This window comes from Prionailurus bengalensis, chromosome B1 (assembly GCF_016509475.1).
Source record: "Prionailurus bengalensis isolate Pbe53 chromosome B1, Fcat_Pben_1.1_paternal_pri, whole genome shotgun sequence".
In the NCBI taxonomy this organism is placed as follows: Eukaryota; Metazoa; Chordata; class Mammalia; order Carnivora; family Felidae; genus Prionailurus; species Prionailurus bengalensis.
In genome coordinates, this window is record NC_057344.1 from 63,172,783 (window position 1) to 63,190,205 (window position 17,423).

The 17,423-nt window shown below is 40.3% G+C and overlaps 1 protein-coding gene across 3 annotated transcripts in view; it reads right to left on the reverse strand.

The window, feature by feature from the left end:
- The window catches only part of KLHL2 (kelch like family member 2), a 123,493-nt gene that overhangs the window by 100,191 nt on the left and 5,879 nt on the right, over positions 1–17,423 (reverse strand). For all 3 annotated transcript variants that reach the window (XM_043566081.1, XM_043566062.1, XM_043566073.1), the window contains exon 2: positions 10,164–10,289. In XM_043566081.1, the coding sequence (XP_043422016.1) occupies positions 10,164–10,289 (126 nt within the window). The remainder of the gene's footprint in view (positions 1–10,163; positions 10,290–17,423) is intronic.

A 17,423-nucleotide genomic window follows, 5' to 3' on the forward strand; every position in this document is an offset into this window, starting at 1 on the left:
AGCGGATCTGACTCCCTCCCGCTGCCACAGGGCCCCTCCTGAAGTGGATCACCTAAGGAGAAGCGATCTAAGCCTGCCCCTCCTGCCCCCGAGCACCTTGCCTACCCACCCCAGCTAATACGCCAGATCCCCAGCATCACAAGCCTGGCAGGGTGCAAGTAGCCCAGACGAGCCACACCACCCCACAGTGAATCCCGCCCCTAGGAGAGGGGAAGAGAAGGCACACACCAGTCTGACTGTGGCCCCAGCGGTGGGCTGGGGGCAGACATCAGGTCTGACTGCGGCCCCGCCCACCAACTCCAGGTATACACCACAGCACAGGGGAAGTGCCCTGCAGGTCCTCACCACGCCAGGGACTATCCAAAATGACCAAGCGGAAGAACTCCCCTCAGAAGAATCTCCAGGAAATAACAACAGCTAATGAGCTGATCAAAAAGGATTTAAATAATATAACAGAAAGTGAATTTAGAATAATAGTCATAAAATTAATCGCTGGGCTTGAAAACAGTATACAGGACAGCAGAGAATCTCTTGCTACAGAGATCAAGGGACTAAGGAACAGTCACGAGGAGCTGAAAAACGCTTTAAACGAAATGCATAACAAAATGGAAACCACCACAGCTCGGCTTGAAGAGGCAGAGGAGAGAATAGGTGAACTAGAAGATAAAGTTATGGAAAAAGAGGAAGCTGAGAAAAAGAGAGATAAAAAAATCCAGGAGTATGAGGGGAAAATTAGAGAACTAAGTGATACACTAAAAAGAAATAATATACGCATAATTGGTATCCCAGAGGAGGAAGAGAGAGGGAAAGGTGCTGAAGGGGTACTTGAAGAAATCATAGCTGAGAACTTCCCTGAACTGGGGAAGGAAAAAGGCATTGAAATCCAAGAGGCACAGAGAACTCCCTTCAGACGTAACTTGAATCGATCTTCTGCACGACATATCATAGTGAAACTGGCAAAATACAAGGATAAAGAGAAAATTCTGAAAGCAGCAAGGGGTAAACGTGCCCTCACATATAAAGGGAGACCTATAAGACTCGTGACTGATCTCTCTTTTGAAACTTGGCAGGCCAGAAAGAATTGGCAAGAGATTTTCAGGGTGCTAGACAGAAAAAATATGCAGCCAAGAATCCTTTATCCAGCAAGTCTGTCATTTAGAATAGAAGGAGAGATAAAGGTCTTCCCAAACAAACAAAAACTGAAGGAATTTGTCACCACTAAACCAGCCCTACAAGAGATCCTAAGGGGGACCCTGTGAGACAAAGTCCCAGAGACATCACTATAAGCATAAAACATACAGACATCACAATGACTCTAAACCCGTATCTTTCTATAATAACACTGAATGTAAATGGATTAAATGCGCCAACCAAAAGACATAGGGTATCAGAATGGATAAAAAAACAAGACCCATCTATTTGCTGTCTACAAGAGACTCATTTTAGACCTGAGGACACCTTTAGATTGAGAGTGAGGGGATGGAGAACTATTTATCATGCGACTGGAAGCCAAAAGAAAGCTGGAGTAGCCATACTTATATCAGACAAACTAGACTTTAAATTAAAGGCTGTAACAAGAGATGAAGAAGGACATTATATAATAGTTACAGGGTCTATCCATCAGGAAGAGCTAACAATTATAAATGTCTATGCACCGAATACCGGAGCCCCCAAATATATAAAACAATTACTCATAAACATAAGCAACCTTATTGATAAGAATGTGGTAATTGCAGGGGACTTTAATACACCACTTACAGAAATGGATAGATCATCTAGACACACGGTCAATAAAGAAACAAGGGCCCTGAATGAGACATTGGATGAGATGGACTTGACAGATATATTTAGAACTCTGCATCCCAAAGCAACAGAATATACTTTCTTCTCGAGTGCACATGGAACATTCTCCAAGATAGATCATATACTGGGTCACAAAACAGCCCTTCATAAGTTTACAAGAATTGAAATTATACCATGCTTACTTTCAGACCACAATGCCATGAAGCTTGAAATCAACCACAGGAAAAAGTCTGGAAAACCTCCAAAAGCATGGAGGTTAAAGAACACCCTACTAACGAATGAGTGGGTCAACCAGGCAATTAGAGAAGAAATTAAAAAATATATGGAAACAAACGAAAATGAAAATACAACAATCCAAACGCTTTGGGACGCAGCAAAGGCAGTCCTGAGAGGAAAATACATTGCAATCCAGGCCTATCTCAAGAAACAAGAAAAATCCCAAATACAAAATCTAACAGCACACCTAAAGGAACTAGAAGCAGAACAGCAAAGGCAGCCTAAGCCCAGCAGAAGAAGAGAAATAATAAAGATCAGAGCAGAAATAAACAATATAGAAACTAAAAAAACTGTAGAGCAGATCAACGAAACCAAGAGTTGGTTTTTTGAAAAAATAAACAAAATTGACAAACCTCTAGCCAGGCTTCTCAAAAAGAAAAGGGAGATGACCCAAATAGATAAAATCATGAATGAAAATGGAATGATTACAACCAATCCCTCAGAGATACAAACAATTATCAGGGAATACTATGAAAACTTATATGCCAACAAATTGGACAACCTGGAAGAAATGGACGAATTCCTGAACACCCACACGCTTCCAAAACTCAATCAGGAGGAAATAGAAAGCTTGAACAGACCCATAACCAGCGAAGAAATTGAATCGGTTATCAAAAATCTCCCAACAAATAAGAGTCCAGGACCAGATGGCTTCCCAGGGGAGTTCTACCAGACGTTTAAAGCAGAGATAATACCTATCCTTCTCAAGCTATTCCAAGAAATAGAAAGGGAAGGAAAACTTCCAGACTCATTCTATGAAGCCAGTATTACTTTGATTCCTAAACCAGACAGAGACCCAGTAAAAAAAGAGAACTACAGGCCAATATCCCTGATGAATATGGATGCAAAAATTCTCAATAAGATACTAGCAAATCGAATTCAACGGCATATAAAAAGAATTATTCACCATGATCAAGTGGGATTCATTCCTGGGATGCAGGGCTGGTTCAACATTCGCAAATCAATCAACGTGATACATCACATTAACAAAAAAAGAGAGAAGAACCATATGATCCTGTCAATCGATGCAGAAAAGGCCTTCGACAAAATCCAGCACCCTTTCTTAATAAAAACCCTTGAGAAAGTCGGGATAGAAGGAACATACTTAAAGATCATAAAAGCCATTTATGAAAAGCCCACAGCTAACATCATCCTCAACGGGGAAAAACTGAAAGCTTTTTCCCTGAGATCAGGAACACGACAAGGATGCCCACTCTCACCGCTGCTGTTTAACATAGTGCTGGAAGTTCTAGCATCAGCAATCAGACAACAAAAGGAAATCAAAGGCATCAAAATTGGCAAAGATGAAGTCAAGCTTTCGCTTTTTGCAGATGACATGATATTATACATGGAAAATCCGATAGACTCCACCAAAAGTCTGCTAGAACTGATACAGGAATTCAGCAAAGTTGCAGGATACAAAATCAATGTACAGAAATCAGTTGCATTCTTATACACTAACAATGAAGCAACAGAAAGACAAATAAAGAAACTGATCCCATTCACAATTGCACCAAGAAGCATAAAATACCTAGGAATAAATCTAACCAAAGATGTAAAGGATCTGTATGCTGAAAACTATAGAAAGCTTCTGAAGGAAATTGAAGAAGATTTAAAGAAATGGAAAGACATTCCCTGCTCATGGATTGGAAAAATAAATATTGTCAAAATGTCAATACTACCCAAAGCTATCTACACATTCAATGCAATCCCAATCAAAATTGCACCAGCATTCTTCTCGAAACTAGAACAAGCAATCCTAAAATTCATATGGAACCACAAAAGGCCCCGAATAGCCAAAGGAATTTTGAAGAAGAAGACCAAAGCAGGAGGCATCACAATCCCAGACTTTAGCCTCTACTACAAAGCTGTCATCATCAAGACAGCATGGTATTGGCACCAAAAACAGACACATAGACCAATGGAATAGAATAGAAACCCCAGAACTAGACCCACAAACGTATGGCCAACTCATCTTTGACAAAGCAGGAAAGAACATCCAATGGAAAAAAGACAGCCTCTTTAACAAATGGTGCTGGGAGAACTGGACAGCAACATGCAGAAGGTTGAAACTAGACCACTTTCTCACACCATTCACAAAAATAAACTCAAAATGGATAAAGGACCTAAATGTGAGACAGGAAACCATCAAAACCTTAGAGGAGAAAGCAGGAAAAGACCTCTCTGACCTCAGCCGTAGCAATCTCTTACTCGACACATCCCCAAAGGCAAGGGAATTAAAAGCAAAAGTGAATTACTGGGACCTTATGAAGATAAAAAGCTTCTGCACAGCAAAGGAAACAACCAACAAAACTAAAAGGCAACCAACGGAATGGGAAAAGATATTCGCAAATGACATATCGGACAAAGGGCTAGTATCCAAAATCTATAAAGAGCTCACCAAACTCCACACCAGAAAAACAAATAACCCAGTGAAGAAATGGGCAGAAAACATGAATAGACACTTCTCTAAAGAAGACATCCGGATGGCCAACAGGCACATGAAAAGATGTTCAGCGTCGCTCCTTATCAGGGAAATACAAATCAAAACCACACTCAGGTATCACCTCACGCCAGTCAGAGTGGCCAAAATGAACAAATCAGGAGACTATAGATGCTGGAGAGGATGTGGAGAAACGGGAACCCTCTTGCACTGTTGGTGGGAATGCAAATTGGTGCAGCCGCTCTGGAAAGCAGTGTGGAGGTTCCTCAGAAAATTAAAAATAGACCTACCCTATGACCCAGCAATAGCACTGCTAGGAATTTATCCAAGGGATACAGGAGCACTGATGCATAGGGCCACTTGTACACCAATGTTCATAGCAGCACTCTCAACAATAGCCAAATTATGGAAAGAGCCTAAATGTCCATCAACTGATGAATGGATAAAGAAATTGTGGTTTATATACACAATGGAATATTACATGGCAATGAGAAAAAATGAAATATGGCCTTTTGTAGCAACGTGGATGGAACTGGAGAGTGTGATGCTAAGTGAAATAAGCCATACAGAGAAAGACAGATACCATATGGTCTCACTCTTATGTGGATCCTGAGAAACTTAACAGGAATCCATGGGGGAGGGGAAGGAAAAAAAAAAAAAAAAAAAAAAAAAAAAAAAGAGGTTAGAATGGGAGAGAGCCAAAGCATAAGAGACTGTTAAAAACTGAGAACAAACTGAGGGTTGATGGGGGGTGGGAGGGAGGAGAGGGTGGGTGATGGGTATTGAGGAGGGCACCTTTTGGGATGAGCACTGGGTGTTGTATGGAAACCAATTTGTCAATAAATTTCAGAAAAAAAAAAATAAATAAAATCTCAAAAAAAAAAAAAAAAAAAAAAAAAAAAGACAGCTTCAGGCTTTTTTGATTAAATTATACTTGGGAAGGTAAAAACTGCTGTTATAACTGACCTACTAAATATTTATGGCTTAGGTATGATATATAGAGGAGCACTTGAACTGCTTCAAATGATTTATCCTTACTAAAAACTTTCAACTCCTTAATATAACTTAAGGATCAAAATTCTCTTCCTTCTAAACAAGCAACAGGTTGGCCCTAACTAACAGTCACTGAAATTTTTAAAGCTCAGATACTCTTATCCCATAACCTACAAAACAGAAGTTGTGTGTGTGTGTGTGTGTGTGTGTGTGTGTGTGTGTTTAATGTAAAGGCAAAAGGCTATCTCTTGACATTTCCTTTTTGGGGCCACCTCAAAAAGCCCATAGCATAATGTTCTCAATAAAACGTATGTCTGAGATTTAGTCTGCTTGTCTTCTCCACAGACTCAATACAGTGTTTTACACATAATTAGATCTATTGCTTTGATTTTGAAAATGTCAGTATCCTGAAAAATTCCTACCCCCACCAATTCAAGCTTGGGAAGTTGAAAGAGCTGAATTTTCTGCCAGAGATGCGTTGCTAAAAAGACCCGCCCTTTCACTACACTGCCAGGTTATGCCTCCAACACCATTCATCTTACAACGCTGCTCCCTTTTTCAAAAACCTTCACTGATTCCCAGTGCCCACAGGATTAAGTCCAAATTCATCACACTATTTAAGCCTGCACAATTCAGTCCTTCTCCCGCTTCCTAACCTTTTCTGCACAGACTCCCCAGCACGAACTCTTGATTCACTTTATCCAACAAGTTATGTTTATCCCCCCCGTAGCTCATGCAGTTATCCAGGCCAGGAACTGCCTTTCCTCTCCTGTCCTTTGTATGAATCCTACTGCCCGCGATCAGGTCCAGCAGAAACCTCTTCTTTGGGCTGCTGCGGATTTCTCCCATGAAAATCCTCTTCAGCATGCACTGTTCCCCCAACTCATCCTCTCCTCTAGACATCTCCTATAGCAATCTAGACATTCGCAGGGCATGGGCCAAGTCTGATGCTGTTTCTGGCTCCCGCACAGCCGCGCATGCTAGCAGATTTCAAAGGAGAACCAGCTGCTTACAAACACTTGTAGAATACACTGTTTACAAGTAACTGCAGGGTTTTTAAGCCAAGTAATTTTAAGCTATTCAAGCTCATATTGGGCTGGGACATGGAGCTATATCTGGGCCTCCTGTCTAAAAAAGAAAACAAAAACAAAAAACTAGTTTAAAGAAAATGTCACATTCTTCTTCTATAAACTATATTAATTCTCAAACTTAAACTTTACAAAGCTCTTGCCCGCTCACTCCCACTCCCCCAACCACACCTTACAACAACCATAACTAGAAAAAAAAAAGTGACTTTTACTCCTAAAATATCACTTCCATCAGTCAAACATTCATAAAAACGCTCTCTAGTGTATGGCTGTTATTCTACCAGTTAAAGGCAAGGGCCCAAGAGCAGAGCAATAAGAACAAGGAAGTTCTCTCTTCCCAGAAGTCAGGAAACCACTCTCAGCTACCTCTTCCTGGCAGCAGGAAGTTGATGCAATGGCAGGAAATTAAAGATTTTCAGCTGTTTAAAGAATAGGCTTCCTCCAAGATTTTTTTTTTTAATTACTCAAATGGGCCATAAGGGTTAAGAGAGAAGTGAATGATATTTTAAAAAATGTTTAATGTTTATTTTTATTTTTGAGAGACAGAGAGCATGAGCAGGAGAGCGGCAGAGAGGGAGAGAGACCCAGAATATGAAGCAGGCTCCAGGCTCAGAACCCAATGCGGGGCTGGAACTCACGAGCTGTGAAATCACGACCTGAGCCAAAGTCAAGACGCTCAACCAACTGAGCCACCCAGGTGCCCCAGAAGTGAATGCTATTTAAAACAAACAAAACAAAAGGGTTCTGATGAATCCCAAAGAGAGTTTATTAAAAAAAAAAAAAAAAAAAAAAGACAATATCAGTTAGTGAGTTTATTAAAACAATCCTGGATATAGAGCTGGCAGCGAACACCCTCTGGCTCTTTAAAAGTTGTTCTTTGTTCTGAAAATCAGCATCAACTACCAGCCTGGTGACACGTTGGTTCCTGATATGGTACGACACAAAGAGTAAGACGCTGTTTCACAGCCATATAGTTCACACCCAAAACGGGACACATAGGTACATGAAGGCTAGAGCAAAATAAACCCAGGATGAAGCAAGGACACCAGTGCTGTGCATGTAAGCAGGAAAAAATCTCACAGACTCAGAGAAGTCAGAGCAGCAATGAACCTCACATTCCATCCTGTCTCCTCCCTTCATTTTATAGTTAAGCCTCAAAGAAGTAAAACAGTTTGCCCAAGTCCAGAGTGTGTCCCTAAACCGGGGTCATCCACCTCAGGGGAAGGTGTCACCTTCCCTGAAGTTTAGTGAGTCATGCCTAGGTCAACAGAGGCCCTACTCACACCAGTGGAAGGCCATGGTTATGGTGCTCCCACAGAAGGGGCTGGGGAGAGGAAATGTGAACAGGAAAACGTCAGTCTTTCTAGACTTTTCAAAGAAAAAGAAGAGCCATTAAAAATCTCAGTCTTAAAATGACCAGACTAGGGTCACCTGGGTGGCTTAGTCGGTTAAGCGTCCGACTTCAGCTCAGGTTATGATCTCATGATTTGTGAGTCTGATCCCTGTGCTGACAGCTCAGAGCCTGGAGCCTGCTTCAGATTCTGGGTCTCTGTCTCTCTCTGCACCTTCCCCGCTCACACTCTGTCTCTCTCTCTCAAAAATAAACATTAAAAAAAAAAAATTTTAATGACTAGACTGTTTTTCTTACTTTTCAGTTCCATTTAGTAACCACTGCAGTTTACATTCAATAACTACTGTTAAAACGGGATTAAAAAACTAGAACAGTACATCCGGACCTGCTGGATTATCCCAACTACATATTTTCCCAAAGACTAAATGAAAACATTAGAAATACTATCAGAGCTGGACAAGGAAGCAAATCAAGTATGTTATAGTCGATTTAACTTCCTTGTCCCTCTCCACTCCACTCTCCACCTAGCAGCAAGTATGTTCTTTTCAAAGTACAAATCTGATCATGTCACTACCCTGCTTAACACTCTCCAGTGGCTTCCTCCCATGACAACAAGACTGAAATGTGAAAGGCCCAGAGTATGCTGGGCCCCACCTGCCCACTCAGGCTCCTCTCTTGCCATGACCCCCTTGACATTTGTGCTCCAGCTGCCCCTCATTTCCTCCAATGAGGCCAGCTCTGTCCCACCACCAGACTTGGGCACTGCCATTCCCTGTGCGTGGAACAGTATTCTAACCTCTCCCACCCCCATCCTGCCTTCATTTCCTTACCTCTGTTTTGCTTTAGTTCTCAGCACAAATATTTCTATCAGGTCAGGAAGCCTTTCCTGACCACTATTATCAACCTTCACAGCACCAGGCAGCCCTCCTTCATAGCACTTACTGCCATTAAAATTTATAGGGGCGCCTGGGTGGCGCAGTCGGTTAAGCGTCCGACTTCAGCCAGGTCACAATCTCGCGGTCCGTGAGTTCGAACCCCGCGTCAGGCTCTGGGCTGATGGCTCAGAGCCTGGAGCCTGTTTCCGATTCTGTGTCTCCCTCTCTCTCTGCCCCTCCCCCGTTCATGCTCTGTCTCTCTCTGTCCCAAAAATAAATAAACGTTGAAAAAAAAAATTTTTTTTTAATTTATAGTAAATTATGTGTGTAATCCTCTGATTAATGCCTGCTCCCTGCCTTCAACCATAAGCTATGTGTCTCATGCTCACCATTGTATCTCCAGCACCCAACAGATAAATATTTATTGAATCTTTACGTAAAGAAAAAACAAACAAATGATGGGCCTAAAGGGTGGAATTTTACGAAGACATAGCATATAGAGATTGAAGGACAGTTTAAGTCACTCCCTTCTTTTTAGCCCAAGCTTTTAAATATATGTACTTTCACAAAGAGAACAATGCAGAAAAAAATACTTTCACAAAGAGCTAAGAAAACTAAACCAAGGTTAATACACACATTAGTCTTTTAATTAAAAAAAAAAAAAACAACTATTCATTTTCCAATCAACTTTTAAAGTCACTTCTTTCATATCAGTGACCTTTAACATACTTAAGAATAACGTTAACAATGGGCAGGTCACCAGTCCTCAAAATTACTACCACCACCACCAAAGTATCACATTTTTCCCTTACAGTTTTCTTTCCATATTCTTTGTGATAAGTGAGAAACCCTACACCAAGCCATCCAATAGAACTATGGGATACATATGTAATATAAAATATAATGCAATTCATAATTTTCTAGTAATCACATTAAAAAAAGAAACAAGTGAAAATAATTTCAATAATATATTCTATTTAACCCAAAATATACCATATATTATCATTTTTAAATGTAACCAATATTCTTAAAAGTTATTAATAAAACATTGTACATTCTTTTTTGTACTAAATCTTGGAAATCCACTTTGTATTTTCTACTTACAGAACATCTTAATTCAGATTAACCACATGTGGCTAGTTGCTACATATCGGAGACCAGCCTTATACTATTCATGCTTCTGATTAAAAAAAAAAAAAAAACCCGTAGAAAAAGCTTTTAATGTTCTCTATATCAAATAAAGAACAAATGAGGCATGAAGAGCATATTCACTAGAAACAACTACAAAATAAAGGGAAGAGACCCATGTCACATGAATATTAATGTAATAATACCTTCTTAATTCATTCATGACTTTGAAAGCTTTCTTCATATGCCAAGGATTCACTGTCACTGGGCAGTGTTTTTCAGTATTATCATCTTTTGAATCGAGAGGCTTCTGATGACCCTGCTTTGTGCATCTGTACATACAAGAAAAAAAACAGAAAAGATCTTATTAAAAATAATTTAGTTCTGGCTTATTAGGCTATAAGAGATACAACAAATCTCTCAAATTCATTTAGAGGAAGTCTTGCAGTATATCCCAATGTAAGATCAAGACACAATTCAGAGCACTTTCTGATGGTCACAAAAAAGTGGGTAATCACCTCCATGGTGTCAAAGCTCTATCACAAAGGAGCACAGAAAATTCAGTAAAAGTGGCTCAGCAGATACTTTGAAATAAAAATGCTGAGAAATGATCTCTGTTGGAAATTAACATGCTTTTAACAATCTGCTGTAGTCATACATTATTTACAAACCAAGACAGGAACAGGACCATATTTTACACAAACTTCAAAAACTTAGACTCTGATTTGAATTTTGCTCTCTACCTGCCAGGCTATTTATTTACCCCATATATTTCAGACCTACTCCTGTAACAAGAGATTAATTCTGTTAGCTAAAGTTTATTGAGTATTTACTATTCAGCAGCCACTGTCCTAAGTTGTTTACTTGTATTATTTGCTTAATCTTCACAACAACTCTGTGAGCTCATTACTATTACCATCCCCATTTAACAGATGAAAAGATGAAGGCAAAAAACAATTTAGGTAACTAAATAGTAGAGCTGGGTAAGAGCAAAGTCAGTCTGACTCTTTGAGCCCATTCTTTTCACTAATGTTCAATACCATTTCCTACATTAAGCAATGATATTTAACTTCATATTAAACATAATTTTTAAGAGCACAGGCTGTATTAGTATTGCTGTATAAACTACTCTTTTGAGACTTGGGAGCAAAAAAATTAACAAATAAAATCAGGGTACCATGGCAGGGAGTGGGGATTAACTACTAATGGACACAAGGGAACTTTCTGAGAAGACAGTTGCACAACTCTAGAAATGTACTAAAAAATCACTGAATTGTACAACTGTAATAGGTGAATTTTATGGCATGTAAATTATACCTCAATAAAGCTATTAAAGAAAAAAATCAGGATACCAAATTAAGCCTAAAGAAGTCATACTTGCATATATATCACACAAAGGACAACAGGCAAACATCATTATTTATTGCCATATTTCTCTTCATACCTCTTCCTCTCCTGACCCATTCTGAAAGGATCATTTATTTTTAAAGTATTACCTCTTACGAATTCACCCAGCAAACATTTTTTGAGTGCCAACTATGTACCAAGCACCATTCTAGGCACTTGGAATACAGGTGAACAGTGAACAAAAAAAAAGACTCCTACCCTCACAGAGCTTGGAGTCTAGCAGGGGCGATGGGGAGGAGACAATACGCAGAACAAATCAGTAAAACAGGCAGCACACCATAAAATAAGAGCTACGGATATAAGAACAAAGGCAGGGTAAAAAGAATCGAGAGGACGGAGTGATACAACTTGCACTAGTCAACAGGGTCATCAGGTCATCAATAGCCGAAGTGAGATCTGAACCAAGACTAGGAGGTGAGAGAAGGTCCAGAAGGAATGAAGAGCTAGAGCCAAGGCCTACATGTGCCTGGTGTGTTCCAGGAATGGTGAGGCCAGGGCTGGGGCTAGGGGGGCAGAGGGGAGTGCAGATCATGTAGGACCTGTGGGACACTGTAAGGACTTTGGCTTTTACCCTGAGTGAATAGGGAGGCATCACAGAAGAATGACACCATCCAAGTTACGTTTTCAATAGGATCACTTTGGCTGCTGGGTGAGAATAGTCAATGTGGGCAAAGATAAAAGAGTGTAAACTATTTAGAAGAGTGATTCAGTAGGAGATGCCAAAGGCTCAGAGCACGGTAGTAGCAGTGGAGGTAGGAGCAGTGATGAGAAGTCGCTGGGTTCTGGGTATATTTTAAAGGTAGTGCCAACGAGATTTGTTGACGAAATGCACGTGGTGCATCAAAGAAAATCAGGATGACTCCCAATTTTTTGGTTTGAGCAACTGGAAGGACTGAGTTTCCACTGAGATGGGGAAGGCTGCAGGTGGAACCAGTTTGGGGGTAGGAAGATCAAGAGCTTAGCCTTCACATATGTTGGTTTTAAGATATCAGACATCCAAATGAAGATGTAAAATTGGCATATTAGAGTCTAGAGTTGGAGAGAAAACTTTACCTGGGTAGAAACGTACACATAGAAGATACACGAAGCAATGGAACTCAAGCACTCAAACATTAATGTAACCTCTACCATTAACCACAGATGCTATCTTTGCTCAGTCCTCCATTCAACACTAATTGAGGCATCTGATTCTTCAAGGGTATGCATACCAGAAGTGGAGATAAGTCATGTGTCCCTATCACTTGAGAGTTTTTAAAGGGGGGGCCTTACAAGCAAATGAGTACAAGACCCTGCCTCCTGGAGGTGAGCCCACAGCTGGAATGGGAGAACAGGATAGTACATCCTCGTGTGTGTGTGTGTGTGTGTGTGTGTGTGTGTGTGTGTGTGTGTAGAGGGATGAGTTACGCTTGGCCTGAGAAAAAGAGCTAGTAAGTCTAGGAGACAAAGATGATAGAACATTCAGATCTGGTGGAGGGGACTGGGAAACATTTTATAGTTTAAGACATATTCTCATGCTATTCCTCATGCTATTCCCCACCACCCTTTCATAAAGAAAACAGTAGGAAGAAAGGGAAATTATATAGATATATTCAACCTATGCAAACTTTCTGACCACATAACACTGAACGTCCACATGTATAGCAACTTAAGAAGTTTTACATTAGCTTCTGGTTTAATAACTTAAGAGTTTATAACAAAAGGGAAATATAATATTGAAGACTGACAAAACTATCACAGAAGGGCTTTTCAATGCTCAGAATGGAAGTGAAAGCAACTCAGTCCTAGAAAGAATACCATTATTTAAGAGCCAAGAGTGTTTATATTTGCTTAAGAAATTAGGAATTAAAACTGCCTGCATTAGAGAATTAACTTTAAGACAGCTACCATACATGGGGTGCCTGGGTGGCTCAGTTGGTTGAGCCTCTGACTTTGGCTCAGGTCATGATCTTGCAGTTCATGGGTTCAAGCCCCTGCTCAGAGCCTGCTTCGGATTCTGTATCTTACTCTCTCTCTGCCCCTCCCCTGCTCACACTCTGTCTCTCTCAAAAATAAACATTAAAAAAAAATTTCTTTTAAAACTACCATACAGCAATCAATATCTATATAGGTGCATTCTTAAAGCTATGTTCAGCTCCTGCTTTTTCTGATGTACTCCAGAAACTCTACAAAGACTTTATTCAAAGGCTTAAAGGAATAAGTAAGAAATAACACTGACTTTTTTTTTTTAAGTGTTCTCTGTACTGAGAGCTACTTACAAATACAGCACCCTGCTGCACAGGGCTACATTTTCAACACTAAAGTCCTTTCCATAATTTTCCATTTCCTATATGGTTTTGTGTTAGATAGTCTCTCACTCAGAAGCAGAACTGAGTAACAAAATGTTACATCATGCCTAAAACTACAGATGTGGAAATGAACATACACTAGGAAGCAGCTAAGTGGGAGGTGAAGGTTGACCCTTTCAGGTATACCAGTAAGTGCAGTTAAACCTTCTGCCTACTTCCCTCTGAAGCAGGGAGGTAGCCTTTTCCAGAGAAGCTCCTCATTCTGAGAACTGTCTTCTTTTAATTATCTAGAAGAGATACTTTTTCAAAGTTCTTTCATTTTAAGTCTTTCCCCAATTCTAACTCGCAACCAGTCTTAAAACTGTCCAATAGCTTACTGCTATCAAAACATACTCAACATAGTTGAGGTTTCCAAGGGTCTGGATCCCAATACACAGCTATGTTTTATAAGAATCTTTGAGTCTTCCTTCAATGACTGACTGTTGTGTAAATTTCCAGCTGTGGGTAAGGTTGGCTTCTCAGACCAGGTAACTAGGTAACTCTAACTCTGCCCCAAAACACACTAGTGACAGAAATGAATTCTCAGAGAAGAAGAAAATAAAGTCTCTCACAGGGCTGTCTCCCTCAAAGAGTCAATATCCATAAGCAAAGGTTTAAACCTACTGCAAAAATTCTGTGGCCATCTTAGAAATGAGGCATAGTTTCTTTAGATATACATTACTTGTTCTGGCAGAGTGATTCCTAATGGCAGGGGTCAGAAGGATGAGAAGCAAGGAGTACCTGGGTGGCTCAGTCGGTTAAGTGTCCAACTCCTGATTTTGGCTCAGGTCATGATCTCATGGTTCGTGAGATGGGGCCCCATGTTGAGCTCAGTGCTGTCAGCTTGGGGATTCTCTCTCTCCCACTGTCTCTGCCCCTGCCTCACTCATGCTCGCTCGCTCTCTCTCTCTCTCTCTCTCTCTCTCTCAAAATAAATAAACTTCAGAAAAAATTTTAGGAGCGCCTGGGTGGCTCAGTTGGTTAAGCATCCAACTTGGGCTCAGGTCATGATCTCATGGTTCGTGAGTTTGAGCCCCGTGTCAGGCTCTGTACTAACAGCTCAGAGCCTGGAGCCTGCTTCGGATTCTGTGTGTCCCTCTCTCTCTGCCCCTTCCCTGCGTGTGTGCCCTCTCTCTTACTCTCTCTCTCTCAAAAATAAATTTAAAAAAAAATTTTTAATTATTGATTTTTAAAAATCAATGAGCCAAACAATTTTTCAAACTGCACTCAACCATCCCTTTTCCCATGAAGATTTGGGCAAGCCCTTTTTATAGGACTAGGTATATCTGAATGACAGCATCTCCAGAAGCAGGGGTGAAAGGCAGCTATGTATAATTTCAAAACAAAACAAAACAAAAAAAGTGATGTAATATGTCCCACCACCCACTTCCCTCCCACCCCGGGACAATCATCTCAGATTGAGAACAAACACTTTAGAACATATGAGTTGTTCGTGTTTTTAGGGTTTTCTGGTAGAAACAATGCTGTAACTCATGTGAATGATGCAGCTGCAAAATTTAACAGGGGACCAGACATTTTCACATGCAGGCCCCTGGGTGGCCACTATCTCAGCTCTCCCCTCTGCCTGTTCACCTCAAAGGCTGTAAGACTCCCTTGCTCACAATGAGTCACCCACCATTACTCACAAACTTATGCCAAGTTCACATCAGCAGCTGTTGTTTTCAGTCACCATCCATGCTCTACGGCTCTGAAGTTTCTCCATTACTTTATAATATCTCTTCTATTTTCTGTGCTGTCTTCCCTAACTAAACTTCCACTCAGAAGCTGAGTATACTAACAACGCTCCAGTTTGCAAGTCCAAGATATCAGAAGGCCGATATTTTAACTAGTATGTCACTCTACAGTTTCCCAAGAAAATAGTCTCACATCCTTCATCTCACCCAAATAACCACCGTAGTATTTAGAGGTTGTAAAAATAGAGGGCTTTCTCCACTGGAAACAGGATTTGGTTTGTGGAAGAGTTGTGGCTTCAGTTTTTGCAATTAGCTAAAGACAAAGAGACATGCTCTGCAGATTCTCTTCAACTATTTGGAATTCAAACTTTCATTAGGTATAGAGCCAGCAGACTAACTATCATCTACAACATATGGTCCTATTACCAAATAAATATAGCTTTAAAAAAGTTAGTGTCTATATCTATTTACATGTAAGAATTTGGATTGTACCTTCAGTATGAAGACCTATAGAACTGAATACAAAGCATCTTGTGAGACAAAACAAAATCCCTGCTCTCCAGTCACAGAACACCTTACAAGACATCATAATGATGCCACTGAAATCTTGCCATTTGTGATGACATGGATGAACCTAAAGGGTATTGTGCTAATTGAAAAAAGTCAGACAAAGACAAATGCCACGTGATTTCACTTATATGTGCAATCTAAACAAACAAACAACAAAAAAAGAGAAAAAGACTCATAAATATAGAGAGTACAATCTGGTGGTTGCTAGTGAGGGGAAGGTTTGGGGAGTGAGAGAAACAGGTGAAGGGGATTAAGAGGTACCAACTTCCAGTTATAAAATAAGGCACAAGGATGAAAAGTACAGCATAGGAAATATAGCCAATAATATTGTAATAACTTTGCATGGTGACAGAATAAAAGGTAATGCCACTGAATACATCAGTATAGCACATATATTGCCAAAAGTTATGTTTCAGATTTCTCTGAGCTGGAAAAGCTGGAAATGCCCAATTTTCCTAAAATGGATTAGCAATTAAGCGAGAGCACGGAACCTATTGGAGGACAGAGGGAGATCTCACACACACACCCCGACCCACTACTCTCCCCCTGGGATTTAGTCGTGTGGCTTTATGTTAAGTGTGCGGAGAAGCACTGGCAGGAGGACGTGGTTGGGATGTCTGAAGTGGAGAGGTTGATGGAAGTTGGAATATAATTGCTCTCTGATAGTAGAACAATAGAGCTGTAAAAAGCTCTGCTTCAGTTCAACTCAGCTTGCTCTCCCTCTTTCCCTCCCACCTACATGACAAACAGAGCACAATCAGGCACTTTTTGTCCCTGGCAGTGACTATTACCAGGAAAGGGACCAGGGTAAAAAGCATGTCTTATGCAAGATCAATCTTATTTTAAAGAATTTGTTATAAACAAACAGTTAACAAAGCGCTGTCAGAGCGGGATATTTGTGACGTGCTAAAATAGGGAGAAAGAGGTTGATGATCCATTTCAAACACTTCCGTGTCTTTTATCAACTCTTTTTTCTGGCCTTTCTTTTGCCACTTTCCCTAGTATTACCAGCACTTGGCTAGTAAGAGAGGGCAGCAATTTGATTTCACAATTCAGTTGACTAGGCTACATTTTCTAACACTCGGATGAAAACACACTAGAAGAGGACCAGAATCAGCTGGAAGACCTGAATGGTATTCCTAACGATGCCAAATACTAACCAAGTGACCTTGGGTGTAGTCACTTGGCCTCTCTGGCCTTTAGACTGTTTACTTATAAAATAAGGTGTTGTTATTCCACAAATATGTCTAATACAAAATGTAACAGGAAAGTCAAAGATAATAACACCTCACCTACTTGCCTCAGGGAGCTATACAAGCATTAAATACTGTATGAATGTAAACACAGAGTTAAGAAAAATGTTGAGGTTAGGAGCTGAACTGAATATAGAGATATATTTTTATGGATTTGACTGGCCTTCCTCCTTTTTAATTGTGACATTCAATTAAAAATTATTAGCAATACTCCACGC